The following is a 22086-nucleotide window of genomic DNA, read 5'->3' on the forward strand; positions in this document are numbered from 1 at the left end:
TTCTAAACTTATTTGCTAAAATGAAACTACATTTGTGATGGAGAACATTTTACACATTTTTGTTACAATACAGTATTATGTAAAACTCAATCAGATTGTAATTCCGTTTAGTACCACTAGTAGAGCAGAAATGATGCACTTCAGTTCAATTTGTTGTAATGCTGCTTTTAATATAAGCTACTCAACACATGGTCCAAGAGCTGTAGGCTACAGGACTGTGGTAGATGTCCTCATTAGCTGTGTCCTTTATGGTTTGTACTGTTGGGAAATGTGTTTAGAATTTGTCTCAAAAACATATCTGCCAAAGTAATGTACTGTAAAATGTATAATTCAGCAATGGAACTGAATAGTGGTGTTTTGTCCTGTGACTATGCCGTCTCAGTCAGCCAGTTGCACTGCTTTGGGGCTCTGCAACCGGAACCGAACAATGTACGCGGCTCGCTAGGCTAATCACATCATCTAGAGCCCTTGCGTTCTTACTATCCTCAATTTAAGTTTGGATGCGTGTCTCAAATGCAGAGAAATATTCAGGCTGACAGAGAAGATCTCAGAATTAAGCACGTGTGAAACCCTCATCGCTGACAGAGGAGGCTACACTAGGGGTGTGCCGGTTTCAGAATTGGTGATGACGGTTTTGACGTGAGTCAAATGTGACGGTTCATAACATAACCGTCGGCCGGGGGGTGGGGGGGCAACTTAGTTTGAATAAACGAGCAGACACTGATTAGCTACTTGGTCGCCTATTAAACAAATAAAATTAATATCTCAACATCCGCACCAATGTGTTTTTTTTTTTTTTCAAAACCGCACCCGCCCGCCATCCGCTGATTGTTTTGCGGTCTATGTACAATGCAATGCTCTGCTGATGCGAGCCGCAAGAAAGCCCTTGTCTGTTCTAGAAAGAATGCAGCAAAGATATTTAATGCTAATGTATGAGGCATAGGCCTACGCTGAGTTTCATTCATTTACGATGAGATGCGCTCTAGTTCACAATGAAATGCAATGCAAGTGAACGCGGCGCGCCCGCGCCTGCATGTCGCGGTTATTATATTGTCTACTATGTTTTCTTTTTATTTATTAAATAGGCTACATGAAATTGGTTGATGAAACATTTATTAAAATTAAGATACAATTTGTACAAAACGAAATTCGTTTTAAAGAAAGGCTTTCTACAAAGCAAAACTTAATGAAGTGGTAAAAATCATGTCTGATGATTTACAAAACTTCATTAAGTGGTAAAAACCATGTCTCCCGAAATATTGCGCATCTTATGATCCAATCTTTTATTACAATTGTTTTTTGAGCTAAAATGTAATACACATCATATATACACACACTGTATATGTTTCGTTTATCAAACATGTTTGGGGCCAGTCAAGGGCTAAACTGCACGATCACGGTAATGATACATTTGTTATTATTGCAAATGTTTATTGCTAATGTTTATTATTGCAAATGTTTTTCCTTTGTTTAATAAATCTCATAATGATGGCACATCACTATATCATAGTCGTAGCTTTTATTTCTATCTCAAATGATTGGCGGTAGGGGGTACTTGGCAAAGAATCAAATACAGTTGGAAACGACGTAGATCACTAATAACACAGACTGTTAACAATTGTTTTTAATTAGTATTTAAACATTCTCTATGATAAAAAAAATGTTTGTAAAAAATATTTTAATAACACGGTTTTGGCGGTTATAGAGTGACGGTGTTCAACTATAACCGTCGGTCTCACGGTTATATACTAACCGTCACACCCCTAGGCTACACTAAACATGTTGGCAGTGGAAGGGACAATAACAGGAGATGACATGACTCACCGTGTTTGTTGACTGATTTCGACTTACCAAAGTTGTTTTAACTGAGTGTGAGAGAAGAAAAAAGACGGTAAACACAGATGACAAGTTAACAGGCTAGTGAAATGCTAACACGTTGTGCTAGCGATACCGATTTAGATTAATAGCTAGCGATGTCAGATTAATGTGATAGGCAATTTTAGACAATATCAGTTATATGGTGATGAGTAAGTTATATTTAGCAATATAAACAACAAGGAATGATAGAGATTCAAAAGAAAGCTATACAGAGCTACAAACACAAACCACTCAGCAGCGAGGCATACAGGAACCAGTCTTACATGTCTTAAATGTCAGGGTAAAATATGAGCAAATCTGTGGTTGAATTTATGAAAACAAACTGTTTTTGGAAGAACATTTACCAATGAATTGTTAACTATAAGACCAGTAAATAAATAAAAAGTTGCATTTTTACTTCATGTTCCCTTTAAACATATCTGTCTGGATCAGGAAATTAGCTGATTGCGTTTGTGCTGGCAACAAGGCAATTATGAAAGAATGTCTGTTCAGGTTATGGATGGAGACTCTCAATGCACGCTGATCCGGCTGCAATTCATGTGTGAAAGCAATGACATATTTATAGGTGCATGTTTGTTCAAAGAAGACTAATCAATTATTCAAAGAGGAAATGAGGACAAAAATGTTAACCACAAACTGACTCATCTGTAATGTTGTTGGCGGGGGGCATGTTCAGAACTTGCCTGGAGTTGTTTGATGGTTATTTTGATGCAGAAGTGTGAGTGGGATTTCCATGAATGAATGGGACAGTACGGTTGTTACAGAATTATGCAGCCAGCCATGAATGTTTTGTGCTAATTAGTTTGTCCACAAGCTGGCCACACTGGCCCTGTCCCAATTTTCCTTCCATTACTGACATATTTCCTATTGAAAAAGGAAATTGCAGAATAACCATTAGTCTTTAGTTTACATCATAGCTATGGACAATGATTAGCTACTTATTGCTAGTCGGTTACAGATGATATTTGGGGGTGGAACATTGTCATTCTAGAGTGCATTTTATTGGTCAAATATTGGGACATGCCTACAAGTTTAAGGTGATGTCATCAATATTTTTGGACGGAGCAGAACACGGACGAGCAAAGTATACTTGTGGTTTCTGGTGTGCGCCTAAATGGCCAAATATACACAAAAATATGTCAATGTCCGTTTTGGTGAGTAGATCCATGTATTCTGTCTTAAACGTGGTTTGAAATCGCTGGTGTTTCTGATGTCACAAACTACCTTGTAACCAATCAGGCCAACGTGTGATTGTCAACGAGTGGTTCTCTGAGCTGGAGTGAGTGAGTGGAGGCGGGGCTCATTTGTATATTCATAGAACTGCGTATACTAAATGAGACAAGGGTATAGAGTTACATTCAAGCTATTTTAAGGCATGAAGATTTTTTTTCAAGGTATAAACGTTTAAAGGGGGGGATACAATTGTGTTTCATGTATTCAGAGTTGTTTACAGTGTTAAAGAGATGGATTCTCTTGCTAAACATGGGCAAAGTTTAAAAAATATATTTTGGACGAATGACGGAGAATTTCTGTGCCGAAAATCTTACTTCCGGGTTGGTACAAGTTTCGGCTGGTTTTTTTCGATCTTGGATCTAATGACGTAGATTAGAGTGGAACTCCTTATATGAGCATTTCTCTCTGAAAAGCGCGCCCGCGCACACGTCGACCAGAGGAGAGCGAGACCGCGCACATCAACGCGCTTCAACAGGAAATCATTGGCAGCCAGTGCTGCATAGGATTTGTTCAAGAATGTCTCCAAAAAAGTGTGTTTTTGGATGTGAGGGAAAGCTTACCGTGTTCAGCTTTCCAAAGAACCCAGTGTTACAGGAACAGTGGATGCAGTTTGTTTTTCCGGGGCAGCAACGGAGTGTACCAAGTGCTGTTGTGTGTTCTGGTCATTTCAGTGACGAATGTTTTATTAACAAGGCCCAGGTCGACGCTGGATTTGCAAATCGTTTGCTATTAAAACGTGGAGCGGTCCCAGTGATAAAAGACCCCATTCATGTAAGTACAACTGGATCAGATTTCTGTCTTTTGCTGGAAATCAAGCACTACCGCTTGACTCTATAGGTCCGCCTCCAGGACCTCGGCTTTTTCCGGAGAGAATCGGAAAGCTGTATTTTTCTTTTATAAACATAATAAAACTAAACACTTTTTGGAGATATTAAAGATGCACTACTACTCTATAGGTACTCAAGATTAACATGAGATTAGGTGAAACTGTGCATGTTATGTACCCTTTAAATATGTCATTTTGGTGATCAAAGATGAATTTTAAGGGATAAAATTATTGACTACAATAATTTTGTTATTGTAGTAACAAAACTGCTTCTGTCTGTGTCATTAATGTTAAACAAAAGACAAAGACGAAACCACTGACTGCTCTTGATTGAATAACTTTAGTAGTTTTAATAAGAGTCAATGAAGATTTAATGCATACAGTGAAGACTATGCAGTGTTTAACTCAGGGTGTAATGACTATTTTGACAACTGATTGTTTAATGCAATACTGTGTTTTAAATTGTGCAAATAGATAAGTCCATAGTCTGAATATTCTCAATAGTACATCTCAAAATTGGGAAGATCGCGATTCAGATTGTGAATCGTGATTGTTTTTTTACAAGATTGTGATGTGAAATCTCAGGAAGATCTCCCACCCCTAGTCCGACTGTTTAATTGTTTTAATTTCTATATAAAAGACCATTATCCAGAGATGTTGCTGATGCATCACTGCTGCTGATTGGAGATGCCATCCTGATAAATCACTGATTGATCCATAATGAGTCGAGACAGTGATAATTCTTCACACACACCCATGACACAATCCCTCTGCTTCCTCAGCACCTCGTTCATTCAGTGATCGACTGCTGAGGAAACATTCAATCAGAGCCACACAACAGCTGACAGTGAGAACCGTCCCACCCTGCCCTTGTATTTTACAACTGTTTTGTTTAAAGCTGCTGAAAAATTAGACATGTTTTCTGTGGCTGGATAAAAACAGATGTTTTCTCACTCTCACAGGTATTTTGTAAGAAAGAGCAGTTGTTGTGCATAAATGGGGGCTGCAGATGAAGTGCATCATGGGATATATGCACATCAACAGCTGTAACAGAAAACACTGGCCTTATTGCATGTGATACAAATGGCCTTTTGTGTCGGTTCAAATTAATAAAGGTATGAAATTAACACCCACCATGAGACAAACACATGTAATTTTGCTCGTTTATTGCCATTATGGCAAGTGACCCGTAAAATTTTTTTTAGCTTGACGTTTGACAAGATGCTCCATTGCTTAGACACAAAGATGTGTGCTTAAAGAAATGCATTGGATTACATAGAGAAGAACAGACAAAACAAAAGCTGTCAATTTTTGTTTAGTTGCGCAAGAGCTTTTCGAAGAACACAAAGTATTTTTCCCACCGTTATGTTTATACATATTGCGGCTAATATTTGGCTGATTACTAAGGTGTTCTGGGTAGTTGCTTAGGGGGTTGCTAGGGGGTTTTGAGTGGTTGTTAACAAGTTGCTATGTGGGTGCTGATATGTTCTGCAAGTTGCAAGGGTGGTTGCTAGGATTTTTTTTAACACATTGCTATGTGGTTGCTAGGGTGTTTGGGATTTTGACACGTTGCTATGTAGTTGATATGGTGTTTTGGGTAGTTGCTAGAATGATATGTTAATATGTTCCCATGCAAATGCTAATGAGTTCTGGGTAGTTGCTTAGGGCGTTGCTAGCTGTTATTAGGATAAGTGGTTGTTAATATGTTACTATGCGCTGATGCTAAAGTGTTCTGGGTAGTTGCTTAGGGTGTTGCTAGATTGTTGCTTGGGTGTTTTGGATGGTTGTTAACACATTGCTATGTGGTTGATAGGATGTGTAGGTTATTGATTGGTGGTTGCTAGGCTGTTTTGGGTTGGTGTAACACATTTTTATGTAGTTGATAGGGTGTTCTGGGCAGTTACTAGGTGGTTACTAAGGTGTTTTGGTTGGTTGTTAACACATTGCTAGGTGGATGCTAGGGTGTTTTTGTCTATGTGGTTGATAGGGTGTTCTGGTTAGTTGATAGGTGGTTGATAGGGAGTTGTAGATGGTTGTTAACATGTTGCTATGTGGTTGATAGGGTGTCTAGGTAATTGATTGGTGGTTGCTATGGTGTTTGGGGTTGTTAACACGTTTCTATGTAGTTGATAGGGTGTTTTGGGTGGTTGCTAGGTTGTTTGGGATTTTTCATCTGCCAGGCCTGAACTGTTTGGAAAATATCAGTGCATTCATGTCTGTAGCACAAGAAGTTTAATACTTCAATAGACATAGTCTTCATGTGTAACTTCAATTTTGCCTCATGAATTATTTGCACTTTTGCGCTTTCACATTTTGCGTATTAAACAGCTGAATTGCTAAAAGAGAGCACAGCTCTCCTCCCTTGTGGGGCAAGATGGTGTTTACGTGCTTCATTCTGCAGATGTGCTTGTGTGAATCTACTCTATCTCCCCCGAGAGCTTCACTCCTCTAACTGTCTTAATACATTTACACTGATTTATTAATGGCAACTTCACACAGTAGTGTTTGGATAAGAACAGCTTGCCAATAAACTCTGCATCAAGAGAAAGCACCACGCCTACACAACAACAGCGCGCTTGTTCCTCAGGACATATTCCCAACAGCCGCAAAACATAAAGAGGATGATGAGAGAGAGGAACGGGATCATTCTAGTAATCATAGCTTCTTGAGGCGGCGCTCAGAAGGGAGGAGACAGGGATGTTTTAGACTTGTCTGGGGTGGGTCTGCATTTCTGAAGCAGTGGGTCTGGACATGTGCGAGTGATTGTGCTTTAATATGGAAGTTCCACCCAAATCTCAAATGCAAGCCTGTTGTGAGTCAAATCACAATGCTAAAATATTTTTTTTTTCTGCTCTAACACTAATTCAGTGAGCACAAGACCAAACTGTCCGAGTTTGGCACCTGTTGATTCTTCTGCGCTTCATCTTTCACATTCCAGTACTTCATTGGCATGGTAACTTCAGTGGTCTGCGTTGAGGAGTTTACCCTGAGGCCACGGACCTGATTTAGTATGAGCCTGTTAGAGGTACAGGAGACAAAAGGAGATTTGTTTTACTCTCCGCTCCGCTCACGTGGCCCAACAAGGTGGCATTCCTCTGCTTCAGTGTGGATGAAAATGAACCATTTCAGAGTTTTTGAAGAACAGAAAAACAATAGATTAAGAGACTTACAAGAGCAGGTGGAAAGAAAACCGATATCAAGTTTAGGACTTGAGTTTAGGAGTAACTTTTTTATCTGCACTACTAGGTTTTGTAATCTGGCTCTGTTTACACCTGGTATTAAGGTGCGTTTTGGTCTATTGGATTACAAGTTGACAACACTAAATACTGGTGTAAACAGGGTCTAAAACGTTTTGAGCTTGTCTATTTTTCGTTTCGACCACTTCCAGAGGTAGTCGAAAACACATTTGACCGGATTGCTTTTGTAGTGTAAACGCTCATGTGGTCGAATGAGTTCGAACAGCCACAAAAGACCGTCTTCTCTTCGCCTACTGACCTAATGCGTAACATTATGGGAAGCGATAGCCAGACGGGATTTAAACTTTGTCGACTGAAGACCCATGTTTGGTTTGAAGACGAAAAATGTACCAAGCACAATGTTCTCTCACCATTCCTGATTTCTAACACATACAGCGTTTGGCTGGTCTTGAGTCAGAGCAGAAACTAAAGCTGCTGCTCTCCGTAAGTTTTTCTGTTTTCTCCAGTTGTGTTCATATGTAAATTGCGTGAGCTTATTTCATCTATTAGATTGAAAGATCTGAAAAAACCTGTACATTTACCCGCCCATAGACCCTCCCCTCGAAGAAATCAGGACAGATGTGGACAAAAGAGACGGATTAAAACACCAGGTGTAAACGGGATTGTGTCTCCCTCGTCTTCTTGTGATCCGATCGACCAAAACGCATCTCAATACCGGGTGTAAACAGAGCCTGTGTTGTTGTTAAAACTCAGTCATTACACTGTTTGTGCCCTAAATATCAAATGACTCGTACAAGTTGGTGTGCTCTGGCTGGTTTCTAATTATTTATTTAGATGGCTCAAATGCCAAGTGGCTGATTTCAGAAACACTTTGTCACACTTGATTGTGTGTTAAATTGTGTGTGTGTGTGTGTGTGTGTGTGTGTGTGTGTGTGTGTGTGTGTGTGTGTGTATACACACACACTGCATAAAAAAAACATATTTATATACATTATATATTTAGATTTTGGGGCCAAAATATGACCCAGACATGTTCCTGTGAGTTGCTCCTCTCACCCTCATTCTCTTTATTCTCTATTAAACCTGACTTTAAGGCCTGGAGATAGAGCATCCGTCATCTGGTTCTTACCAGCTGCTAAATGGTCTGCTTTGTATCTCAGCACTGTTAGTTATTGCAGTATACTTTACCGTAGAATTTCCTCACAAAGGTTGTAATACGGAACAGTCAAAGTGCACAGAGACAACATTCATTTTGTCTCACTCTTATTAATCTCACAAACTGGTATTCACTCAATAACTGCACGGCTAAAACGTTCAGATGCTACGCCTTACCTTAGCATTGCCATCTGTTCCTGCTGTGGGGCTTCAAAGTGGAGTCTGAAACACATGCAAGCACATGCAGTCTCTGAACAACTAAGTTCTGCCTGTCTGTTCCCTTAAGCATTCATCTGCCAAAATGCCTTTGAAGAGAGCCAGCAGTGCAGTTAATTGGAGCAGAGCTATGAGTCCATCAACCTCCTGCTAATAATAACTCTTGAAATTTGCTTACCCACTGGACCTGACGTTCAATCATGATTTTATGTCTCATGGCTGGAAATCCTGCAGAGTTTGAGCAATCAGGTAGAAACAACTGAAGTAGATAATAGCTTGATTTTTCTTTATGAATGTTTTTATGGATGGACCTTATTTGACAAGTTTAGACTAGAGATTGCCACTTTGGTCGTTATGTCTTCTCAAACTCCACAGATGAGGACGTAGTTTTGGTCTGAACATTGAAGAGTGAACTTTTTTAGCGGGGTCCCAGGGCTTTAGAGGGAGCTTCGTGAGATTTGTTTGTTTGTTTATTGATTTATTCTTGCAAAATGGTCTTTCGTGATTTTTACCTATCCACACATGCAAAGTTGGTTGATAACATAACTCCAATAAAGTAATAGCCTAGTTAACAATTACTTGTTTACATAGGATATATGATGTAGCTATTTTATATTATTTAAGCATTTGGGACCTTATCAGTTTGACAGAATTTTCCACTTCAAAGTGCTATGGAAAGTCAAACTAACTTTACTTTGAAATAGTTTATTTCCTACTCCTTAACAGTTCATCAGACTTTTAATGATTTCGGCCATGTTGGGATATCTGAAGGTCAGGTTTTCTTGTCAGTCATCCTACGAACAGAACACATTTTTACACATGGGGAAAACTGATTGTTTGGTTAATAATTCAAGAAGGTCCAGACTTAAAAGCTTTTGATTCTAACTTGTACTTGCCCTTATGAAACTGTACTATAGTTATTTGAATTGTTTAGCTGTAGCATTTGTTACAATAAGGCTATAATTATCTGTAAGTCGCTTTGGATAAAAGCGTCTGCTAAATGAATAAATGTAAATTATAGACCATTGATGTCTCCTTAGTAGGCCAATGTTGACTTCTGTCTTTTTTTTTATTGATCTATAGCTTTTGTTATAAAAAATAGCAACCTACATATTTAGAAACTATGGCTACAACATTCCACAGTTGTAATATAGTAGAAAAATATATTTCATTAACAGTTTTTTTTTTTTTTTTATTCTACAAGTTAGTCAGAATTTACCACAATAAATACAATAAAAAAAGTGATAAATTCTAGTATAGGTGGTCATGAATAGATTAAAAAGTTTTCTAAACTGTGTTGGTGCAAGATTAGTTTCTTTCCTCTTTTCTTCTGTCTTTTTAATTTATGTGGCTGTTTTAGATCATATTTTGCACGCCACTAATGCACAATTAAATAAACCAGGCTTCAGTCATATTGCACTGATAATTGGTCCATTCAGTTCGGAGGGAAACTTAGCATGTATAAAAGCTCTGAACGTGTGATGTATATAATTGATGAATACACTAATTCTTATTAATCCATGGATTCTTGTGCATTGTTTTGTTAGTTGTTCTATGCATATGGATGTCACATGGATGTCTTCGGCCATTGTATTGCATCTTGTACCATGGGCGTCGCTTTTTTTAGGATGGCGTCAACATAAAAATAATACTTTTTAAAAACTGTTGAATCAGACCTGCAAGGTATCACTGAAAATGACAATGGATTTTTGAAGTTTGTAATGTAATCTTTTTAAAACATGTTGCAATAACTTGTCGCTGTTGCTGTTTTGTTATTTCAGAATCCAGATATTGTCATGCATTGCTGATGTAAGCTGATCTGTGTCCTGTGTCTCTGATGGAGCTAAAAGTTTGGGTTGATGGAGTTGTACGAGTGGTTTGCGGCCTGTCGGAAGAGACGTCATGCCAAGATGTAGTCATTGCACTTGCCCAAGCCATTGGTAAGTACCTCTGAGAATGAACTTAAGGTGGTGAGGTTAGACATTCAAAGATCTTGGCTGTCTCTATAGCACGCATTGTATTCATCGTGCAATTTATACGCGAAAATGATTTTTTACGTGCATATGATACGCACTTTATGGCGTGTAATACCCACATACCTTACACCACTAATCCTACCCAAACGTACATGCCCCACACCAAATTTTCACGTATAAATTGCACGGTAAACATAATGCGTGCTATAGAGACGTATTTCATTAGATCTGGGTTGGCTAACCAGTAGATTGTAGGTTAGAAGCCAACAAAGTGGTGATCAATGAGCCCTTGCCATAGTGCCCTTGAGCAAGACACTTAAAGTGACCCTAGGACAGTTCCCCCAGATCAAGGGGGTTGGCCACATAAAACGGGTACAGAAAAGTAAGTAGGTGTGATGCATTTTTTGGTCTCTAACTACCCCTGTGCTCTCTACAGGCCAGACGGGTCGTTACGTTCTCATTCAGAGATTGAGGGACACTGAGCGCCAACTTCTGGCCAATGAGCGCCCACTGGAGTCCCTGGCCAAACTGGGCCAACATAGCAGTGAGGTGCAGTTCTTCCTGCGGCGGACTGGTCCCAGCAGCAGTGAAGAGCAAAGTCTGCACAACCGCACCCTCCCTCACTCCAAGCCTTCCACGTCAGAACCCAAACGGGGACTACCGAAGAAATCCTTAACCTTCAACTTGGGCCCTTCCTGTTCTCCTCGTACAAAAACTAAAGACTCTCGTAAAACACCCTCTCCTGAACAGAGGGCATCCCCAGTTCCTCACACGGCGTACCTTCCAGCGCCATCTAAAGAGGAGGTGTTTCGGCATGTTCTCCAGCAGCAGGAGCAGCTCCGTGCCCTTGAGTCCCAGCTGGTGGATCTGGACAGGGAATGCGAGACTTGGGACCAAACGTCTACAGAGGAGTCGTCCCTGCAGGCAGAGATAGAAGTCTTGGAAAATACCTTGTGGAAGAACCAGCAAGAGTTGGTGGACGAGGAGTTCTGGGAGGAGGAACTAAAGCTAGAGATCGAGAGGGAGCGTGGGATGAAGCGGCGGTTAGGAGAGCTGCATGCTAAACTGGATGACTGTGGGCAAAAGTTGCATGAATTCAACACTCGTGCAATACAACTTGAAAAGGACGTTCAGAGGGAAATGCTACAGGTGGACACCTTGCCCAATCAGCCCAATTCAAAAGACTCTTTGGGGGTAGTCAAGGCAGATGTTCAAAGTCGACAAAAGCAGGGGGAGGACTTGGAGGCAGAGCTTGTAGAGCTTGAGAAGGCTTTGGGGAGGGCGGAGACTCTGCTGAAGGTAAGCAGAGAGGGCGTGGCTCAAGAAAGAGGTTTATAGCTGTTGGCGGAAAAATGATGGCAGGTATTACTGTCCCCTTAGGCAAAGGGCGTACGAACAATGAACTGAAAATCTGAAAGTGAGCAAAGGAACTCACCTTTTGAAATTATTCAGATGTTCACACTCAGAATGTATGCATTCAGTCTTTTAACCTACTTTTCTGTGCACAAAAACTAATGTTTTTATTTGGGCACGCATACATTTATTTTATTTTCTGTGTATTTTATGCCTTGAAAGGACAAAATAAAGGTATACACCTATTAAATGAGTTTCCTTTCCTGCTAGGCGTGTATGAATTTCACACTGTAGGTAATTATGCACCAGACATTTCAATATTTCACTATTCCAGTGACTTAAATCAAAGACTTCCAGTTCTGTGAAGATGTTCTGAACTACTTCATATCGCAGTGCCACTCAAAAATCTTCCTTTATGTCTTCTTCCAAAAAGCAAGAAAATCAGCCATGACTAGCCGGATCTTACATAATCAAAATCTATTCCCTTTAGATAAGTCTTGTGAAGTAAGACAAGTAGGCTGCTCTGCCTCCACGACCACACAGTGAATTATCATAGTTTGCGAATAGAAACTCAGGTGATTACTTGAGTCACATACTTTGTGATTACCTTTGACTTGTCTGTATTTTAGTTTGGCTTGTCTTGTTAAACATGTGAAACCTACAGTCGTAAAGGTGTCAGACAAACCCATAGAGGACAAATCCTGAGATTACTGTGAACACAGCCGAAGGGCACAAACTTACTGCCTTGGCTGTTGTTGCTGTTAAAACATGGCGCCCCCTTGTGATTGCTGGTGGAATTACAAGAAAGAAGCAAAAGAAAAGAAGCAAAGTTTTTTATTCAGACAACATTCACAGGATTAAAACGAAAGGTTTGCATGGATTGATTAAAGGTACTACAAAATATTTTATTATAAATAATAAATAATTAAAAAATAATTTAATAAATACAAAAATCTAAAATGTATCCAATCTTAGGCATCTTAACAACATACTACAGTGCAGCAACTCCAAAATTGACTGAGTTTAATAATTCATCTTCATAATGATTTAAACTGTATTTGATTTGATTTTTGATTTTACAGGCTGTTTGTGATGGTCTGTTCTCTCTGTGTGTAGGCAAAGCAGGAGGAAGTGGAGGAGTTGAATAAGGAGCTCAGACAGTGTAATTTACAACAGTTTATCCAGCAGGCTGGAGCCCTGCCCACCCACACTCAATCCCGCACAGACCTTAATGAACACCCAGAAGAACTGGACCTGACTGAACAACAGCAGGACAAACACAATGGTATGCCCTGCACATACATACACACTAAGGGGCTGTTTACACAACACCGTTTTCAACTTAAAACCTAAAACTTTTTATGCTTGTTGGCCGTTCGTTTACACGTCAACAGCGTTTTGGGTGCCTAAAACGCAAACTTTGGAAAACGGGTTGCAAAGTGCAAGGTTTTGAAAACGGTCTCCGTATAAACAACAAAAACACGAATCTCTGAAGATGGTGACGTCATACACATGCATATTACAGTACGTGTTCAGTCTATAGTGTTTCGTCGCCATCTAATGGCCTGGAAGGAGAATACACCGTTTTTAGTCGTTTTCGCAGATCTGTGTGTATGGGGATCGTTTAGACAATGTACGCGGAAAACTCAAAGGAAAAACGTATCAGTTTTAAGCATATCGTTGTCATGTAAACGTACGCCCTAAATCTACTGCACGTACACATACATAATTCATCAGAGTAAATAAATTAATACTAGCATACTGTTTACAGCATACTACATTTTAAATGTTTATCCTTGCATAATGCATACTGTTTCACATATATATTTTAAATAGTATATACTGCACAGTAGACTAGTATTTCATTCAGAACTAGGGATGCACAATTTATCGCCCACCATATCGGTTTCGGCTGATATATGTTAATTGTTAATGTTAATAAAGCCGATAAATTATTTCCTTCAGCTGTTTGCCATGGTTTTGGTTTTGGTTTTGAATTGCTTGAAATATGATTGGAATAACTTCAAAAAAGGAAAATACAGTCAAGTGCAACACGTGCAGCGCAAGTCTGTCATATAGGCTACATAAAATTATAATGAGTACGTTATAATTGTGGGCTTGGGACAAGGCTTTTTATGGTGAGACTTTTGGTTTTGTAATCAGGCTCACAAAAATTATATAAAGATTTGGATTTAGATTTATCGGCCAATATATCAGTTATCGGCTTTCAAATATAAAGAATTATCGGTTATCGGTACAGCCAAAATTTTCATATTATCCCTATTCTGAACATGTGAATCAGTATGCAGTATGTAATGGTAAATTGTTTCACTTTGTTGTTATATTACCCAATTATGATTTAATTGATTGATTTAATTCAAAATATAGCATTTGGTAATCTTCTTGGATTTAAATATTAGAGTAATCAGCTGGAAATGGAAAGTGCGTTGCATTGTGGGATACAGCATTTCTTTTAATGATTTTTGGTTGTACACTTCATTTCTTTTTGTTATTCCATGAATACACATAGCATACCGCACAAATAGTACAGTACTATGGTCATTAAATGGCACAGATATATGTATTTATATGAACGTCTGATGTCGCTGTTGTATATTTGACCCCATATTTCATTGGCACAGATTCCCCCCCTCGTCCCACTGCTAAGCAGTTCCTTGGTCACCCTCGAAACCTGCAGCACCCGCTGGTGTCCAGCCTGAACCCTGAGGGTGTGTATGTGTGACAGACGCCCGCTGCTGCTTCCCTGCTCCTCAACCCCAGCGGGACAGTCCTGTCTGGTGCCTGCATGGTGCCCCCCCCCCCCCCCCCTTTAACCGCACTCTTTCCATCAACATGCCTGATTATTGTAGCACTTTAGCTGAAAGGCATTGCGTCAACTAATTTACACAACATTACCGATATATCTTCAGTCTCTGTATATTAGTATTATTAATATACAGTATATGCTGATTTTGTTTAACTACTTGGGTCTATAAATATGGATGTTACATATTACATTGTCAGTATGTAGTGCCTTTCATAAAGAAGTGTTACTATGACCTGTGTTCTTCAACACTTTAGTTTAAGGGGTAGTGGGCTGGTTTCAAATTACATCTTGACAAGCTGCTAACAACTTAAGTCTAGTTGAGATATTTTTGCTTATGAAGATGTAATTTGACTTAAAATTCTCAAACTAAAGTGTTTCTGCAGTGTTCCTTTGAGCTCTACACACCTTTCCTTTTTTACGCTGTTCTGTCCCAGTTTGGTGTCCTTACATTGTGTGGTTTTGAGCCCTGTTTCGCTGATTTATAGTGCCTCTCACTCTCTCTCTCTGTGAGTGTGTGTTTTATTAAAGGGATACTTCACCTTATATATAAAAATTCAGTTTTCATTTACTTTGCTTGGGGTTCCAAACCTGTATAACTTTCTTCCATGTAACTGAATGTTTTCCCAGTGATGAGCTGGACTCAGCATTACCTGAATGTGTTTGGGGTTCCAATCCAAACCTGGAGCGACGTGTATCAGTTGAGAAGAATTTTATTTTTAAAGGGATAGTTCACCCCAAAATGAATTTACTCACCCTCATGTCATTTCAAACCCTTAAGACTTTCGTTCATCTTTGAAACACAAATGAAGATGTTTTTTATGAAATCTGAGAGATTTCTGTCCCTCCATTGAAAGTCTCTGCAACTGCCACTTTAACGCTTCAAAAAGTTTGTATTGAGCGGTTTAGTCCAAATTTTCTGGAGACACAATCACTTTATATAATAAGTAAGGGATAATCCACGGCTAGCCATGCATTAAAGGATTTTAATGCACGACGTAGAGGCGAAGAACCACCCGACGCGAAGCGGAGGGTGGTTGCCTCTACGAAGTTTTTGAAGCGTCAAAATGGTAGTTGTGTAGCTGTCAATGGAGGGAAATTCTCTCAGATTTCATTTTAAATGTCTTCATTTGTGTTATGGAGATGAACGAAAGTCTCACGTGCTTGGGACGAAATGAGGATAAGTAAATGATGACAGAATTTAGATTTCTGGGTGAACTGTCCCTTTAAGAATGTTTCGTGAATCTTGCCTCTGATTACTATATGGTTTCGAATGGAAAAGCAGCAGCTTGAACATTTCGCGAAATATCTCCTTTTGTTTTCCACGGAATAAAGAAAATCATATAGGTTTGGACATCATGAGAGTGAATAAATCAAGACAAAATCTTCAATTTCGGGTGATCTATCTCTTTAAAACGTCTAATGATGTGACATGTTAATATCTCTGGTCTCCTTAAACAACTATTTGTCCACAAGATGTGCCGAGTGGACAATGATCCAAAACAGTCATTTATTCATTCTGAATGTTAATACAAAGATTGTGACCAGTGTACATAAAAGAGTCATTTTGAAAGCATCACGTTTGTGGCATATGATTGTGAACGAATGGCATTTACAAGTATTCAAAAATATAAACTATTTCCACTCATATACTTTCAAACAATTACAAAGCTGGGACTTTTAAAAAGTGGAACCAGTGGCTAGCTACTTATTCTAAGGAGAAACTTTCCCATGATGACATTTTCTTTGTGCAAGAACATGTAAATGACAAGAACATCATCAGTAGATGTTTTAGCAGTGATCAGTTGTTGTTTTTTTCTGGTCTGTATCTGGACTGTTGGAACGTCTCTGTGTGTATTCGCTATTTCCAAAGAACCAATGATGTCGAATTCATCCTTCCCACACATTATCAATGCCTTGTGCTATATCACATATTCATCCATAAGACTGAGTCGGTATGTTTCTGGTTTAGCGACTCACTTGAGACATTTGGGCTTTTCTCTGGGTTTGAAGCTTCCCGCTGTGTTCTCTCGGCTGCTGTGTGCATGGGAATGTGTCTGAAACCTCCACAGATGAAGTATTTTTGTACCTATCATGGTTTCTATACCCAACAGCCTCACTCAATGTACTTTTCTATGTGTCTTGCAGTCCTGACTTCCAGGGAATCGTCTTGGCGGTAATAAACCTGAAGCACAGGGCTAAGGATGTAGAATGACTTTCTGCTTAAATTCATCTTAACTGGCATCAGTATAACAGTTCATGTTATATATATATATATATATATCCTGTATATATGAATAAATATATATATTAATGATATATTTACTACTTTTTGGTACATTTCAAAACATGTATTTACTGTAAAATATTACCAGATTTTATCTCGAGAACTTTTACTTTTGTCTATGTATTTAATAAAGACTGTGCATTGTGTCTTAGATGACTTGCGCTTGATGGTTTGTCGAAGAGACTCACTTTCCATTACTGATTCACAAAGTTCAGATGTTAAGAGAAAGCAAACACAGGGAATGTTTTCTAACACTTACACTGGGTTAATAATATACATGTTATAGGCTAACATGAGTGTTCATATCGCACAACTGCAGTTTACCATGTTATTAGTTTAGAACTAAAACCATGAAAGTTGGTGATTGAAATAAAATAAACTTAAACTGAAATAAAATTTTACAATAAGGTTACATTTGGTTACCATTAGTTAAGATTACATTAACTAACAATAAACAATACTTCTAAAGCATTTATTAATCTTACTTAATGTTAATTTCAACATTTACTTATTCATTATTAAAATCAAAAGTTATCTGTTAATATTATCTAATGGACCTGAGCTAACATGAAACGGTTGTAATTTTATAACATGAACAAATACATTTCTCATGCACTGTAAGTTAATGGATTAACTAAAGTTAAGTAATAGTGTGAGTGTTACCAAAAAAACGTATTTTATTTCAGCTAATTATTCAGCTTTTCTTTTTTATTTGGTTTAAATAACTACTAAAATGGAAAAGAGTAATAAAAAATAAAAACTATGGAAAAAAATGAATAAAACAAACTTAATTTTTCTAAACCGACACTGAGAATTTACAGTGGGGTCCAGTTTACACTTATTATTATTACAAATTATATTAAGATATTTTGAGTAAAACAATTAACATTAATTTTCTGAATTTCTTGGTATTATGTGTTGTTATACTTAAGCTGGCCTGACCTCCACAAATATATATTTTTATTTAGTTATATTTTTTATTGTTATATTTAGGCATTATATTGTATACTTATATTTTACTACAATACATTTCACATTGAATATACATAATATTAATATATTATTTTTATTTTATTCTAATAAACTTTTTTTATTTATTACGTTCTTACATCATCACCTATTCATGTTACGTATATGGTATGAATCTGATTTGATCAAATATGGTTTTAAGTATGGAATTAAGTTTAGGAGACACTAATCTAAACCCAGAACTGTCCTATAGTGTATAAAAATCTATAAAGACATATTTTTATAAAGGAAGTCATAATTTCATTAGTCCACTAACAGGAAAAAACTCTGCACATCTTAACTTATGATATCACAGATCTGTTCTTCCACTTCACCACAAAGGTTTTAAATACCAAGCATTGATTTACGTGTTTGTCTGAGTTGTTCTCTTTTAGCTTAGCTGTTTTGATATCATGAATAACTATATGAAAGTGGATTATATAGATAAGATCAAGGAACCGTCAGCCATGGTGGATAAGCCTCCAATGCTCTCATGCCTGTCAGCAGGAACTACTGTATAGGATAAATTCACACACACGCGCACGTAAAGGCGTGGCTATATGCTCATGAATTTACATTAATGAGAATTACATTTTTTAATTCATCATTTTCACATTAATACATCAAGGGGGTTTAATCACAACAAAAAGGCAGGTTCAAAAGTGACTCAATCAAATCAAATCTCTAATCTGTGATGAATTCCCTTAAGTGGACCAGAGCCATTAACGGCACTAATGCAGTCCGAGACACACGAGATACAGTAATGATTTCTCAGTTACTACATTGAGTTTTTCCCCAATAATGGCCATACATTATAAAGAATTTGATTTAATGTTAGGGGGCAGGATTTACATTTTATGGAACTCAAACTCCAAAATGTAATCATTTATCACCTAAATTTAGTCAGATTTATGTAACATAAAGTGCAATTTGTGCTTTTCAAGACAAAGCCTGGATGTATTTTTGACTAAATTTAACATTTAAAAATGAACTTGTTACCTTAGTGTCATACCATGTTACTTGTTTCTTTAGCACAATATCACCACAACCTTTAATATTCTGTTGCTAACAATTTGTATTTTGAAACATTAGGATTTTTAATATATAAATAATGTATATGTATATATTCTTATAAAGCTATATATATATATATATATATATATATATATATATATATATATATATATATATATATATATATATATATATGAAATAATATAGTGTATACTGCAATTTTTTTAAATAATTTAATATAATATAAGGTTTACAAATCAAATGTCTAAAAAAGTATTAATCCCCCCTCCCAAATGCAACTTTTAAATTGTTAACAACTTGTTAACTTTGCGTTTCACCACAACGTAACGTATCTTTAGTTAAAATCTTACAACATCAATATTTTGTTGCTAAAAGCATGTTTGTATACTCAACATTAGAATTTATTTATTTATATCATTTGTTTACATTTATTTTTATGAAGTGTTAACAGCTTGTTTGTTGTCATACTGCATTGCATTACTTTAGCAAAATCTAAAGCAATGCTAAAAGCATGTTTATATTTAAGAAAATAAATATTTTATATTTTTAGAAATATAATATATATACAGAAACTTTAAGGTTTATATTTTCTATATTTTATTTGATATAGCCTAAATTTCCATAATATTATATAGTGTCAAATCATGAAAATCTCAAACATATTGAAAAGGGAAAATGTGTAAACCACATACTGTACAAAACCAAAACTGAAAAGGGTGAACAAAATGAAAGTTTAATGACAAATTAATGGAAGATTATCACACTGTTTGTTAAACGTGTGGACATGATTCAAAGTCGTTTCGATTGACAAATAATGACACTCCCACAGCTACTGTAACTGGACTTGTATTACTGTACCTACAAGTTCAGAAGTTCAGAGCTGCTGGTTGCATGCAAAATATATTGGTAACATTATTATGCATATATAAACAACTTAATATAGAGACACATGTTAAAAACTGAGCACTAAGCGCATGTCTACTGTAGATCTGTGACTGTCTGATGCCATTCAACATTTACATTTACTGTACATTGATCATTCGGGACATGTGCTCATGGGAATCCAACACGCTTGGTTTCACGCACAGAGAATTACCAGTTGAGTTACAGGAACAAAAAGATTTGTCGAGGGCCGGTGGATCCAAAAGTGTCCCTCCAGTGACTGTATCCGTCCGGGAGTCTCCAGTGGGACAGTCCCAGTCAGGCACACATCCAAAAGCTGGTTAGCCGCTGTCACACGCACAGTGGAGTGGAGAACAGGCGCAATGTGCGTTAGTCAGTGGCTTACCTGCTTTCAGAAATCACAAGATCTGATGGAGTCCGGAGTATATCACTGCCAATGTCTGAATAAATATAACAAATATATAACTGTACAGATGGATATGCATATACAAAATTCTTTCTTATAATTATATTATTATATGATAATTATATGAGTTATAAATAATCTAATCTATTCTTCGACCATGTGGCTTATGGATGAAACGCCTGAATATGTTAGTAACGTTACATAAAAATGAGACATTTTCCAACCATATTTTGATTCATTATAAGTCTCAATTTTTAATTTATCACTTATGGTAAAATGTTGATGATAATATAATATGTCAATGTATCACTATATATGTCTCATACAAGAACAATAAAGCTGAAATATTAAAGGATACAATTATGCAAGGTTATCTGTTTATCGCATGCTCAAATAAACTGATAAAAATAATTTTGACAGACAATTAGAGCTAAAAGCCACACTTACTCACCTTAACTTCCCAGTAAACCCATTAATTACACGAAGAAGAGCAAAACCAACATTCCTTAATGGTGTCCTATCAAAACACACGCAAAGTAAATAATTTCTCAAATAAAGTATTAAATTGAAGATAGTACACTATACCAGCGGAGAAGTTCAGCTATCCCAACCCTGCCCACTCCCCTGCAACTGCAACCTGACCTGCTTATGCAAAACAGCATTTGATTGACGTGATAGTCAGCCAATAGTCGGCCGATCCCTTCATTGAAACCCCGCCTATTAAATGGAATTATCGAATTACAGCGTCAGAGGGGCGTGTATGTGACCATCATGCCGTTTAGTGGATGTTCTGAGTGTTACAGCGGGGTGCGGCGCGTTCGGTTTTGCACGTCGTACTTTAGGAATGAACCATTTTCGGCCCACTTACTTTCCGCTTTTCTGTTATATTTCGAGTAATATCCGCATTACACTTTGCATTTTGATTTTTGCAAGTGGACTCTGATGTACTATTTCTCAGCTGATACAATTATATATTGCTTTTACGTGTTTTTGAAAAAAAAAGAGCTCCACCCGCGTCTTGAAAGTGGTTGGACTCTGTTCGCCTGTGTATAGTAAAGCCATGAAGCTAGTGTGGATGTGCACGTACGAAGGATGCAAAGAGAGAAGGGGGGAAGAGAGAGAGAGAGGGAGAGAACGAGAGCGATAGAGACTGAGAGAGAACGAGAGATGGCGCGAAAAGTCATTTTGAAAACTCTATTTTAGAATTGTTTTCCATTTACATTAATTTACAAATAAACTAACGAATAGGCTATGGATCCTGGGAGCCCCTAACAATAAAGGGAAACAATTAGATAGGAAAAAGAGGGCGCTTACATTTTTTTCTGTTCTCTTGCAAATGTATTGCTTTCCTCTTGGAGAAACTTTGCATTGAAATATAGTTTTTTCTTTCCCCAACCTCAAAAGTTTTGTGAATTAAGATTCTTGGGGTAATGCACGGAATTTTACAAAAGAGCATTTTTCATGCTCTTACTGCTTGTCTAAATAAAGTAAATAATGCAAATATTTGAATACTGTGACTAAAATGAACAAATAAATGAATAGGGACAACAATCCTATCAGAATTCACCAGTCAATTTGGAGAATGCATATTGATCAGCTGATGAAAAAAATATAGTGTAAATTTATAAATGATGTTTTGTGAAATTATTGGGAAGGCTAGAGAAGTAAACAAAATTGTAAAAAACAAACAAAAAACATAAACAAACTTTATGGTGTGTGTGTGCGCCTGTCACAGTCTTCCACATTTGAAATTATATGTTCACATTTGAATATAGCTGCAATATCTTCA

General features: G+C 37.4%; 1 protein-coding gene across 3 annotated transcripts in view; it reads left to right on the top strand.

Moving 5' to 3' along the window:
* rassf7a (Ras association domain family member 7a) overlaps positions 1–16914 on the top strand; it is a 42674-nt gene extending 25760 nt beyond the window's left edge. For 2 of the 3 annotated variants that reach the window (XM_081356640.1, XM_081356639.1), the window contains exons 2-6: positions 10287–10445; positions 10918–11780; positions 12951–13119; positions 14477–14563; positions 16807–16914. In XM_081356640.1, the coding sequence (XP_081212766.1) occupies positions 10343–10445; positions 10918–11780; positions 12951–13119; positions 14477–14563; positions 16807–16838 (1254 nt within the window). In that variant the 5' untranslated portion in view covers positions 10287–10342 and the 3' untranslated portion in view covers positions 16839–16914. The remainder of the gene's footprint in view (positions 1–10286; positions 10446–10917; positions 11781–12950; positions 13120–14476; positions 14564–16806) is intronic. The other variant, XM_081356641.1, reaches the window with a different exon arrangement.
* Positions 16915–22086: the final 5172 nt, after the last annotated feature.

Source organism: Scardinius erythrophthalmus, assembly GCF_964197995.2.
Source record: "Scardinius erythrophthalmus genome assembly, chromosome: 24".
Classification (NCBI taxonomy): Eukaryota; Metazoa; Chordata; class Actinopteri; order Cypriniformes; family Leuciscidae; genus Scardinius; species Scardinius erythrophthalmus.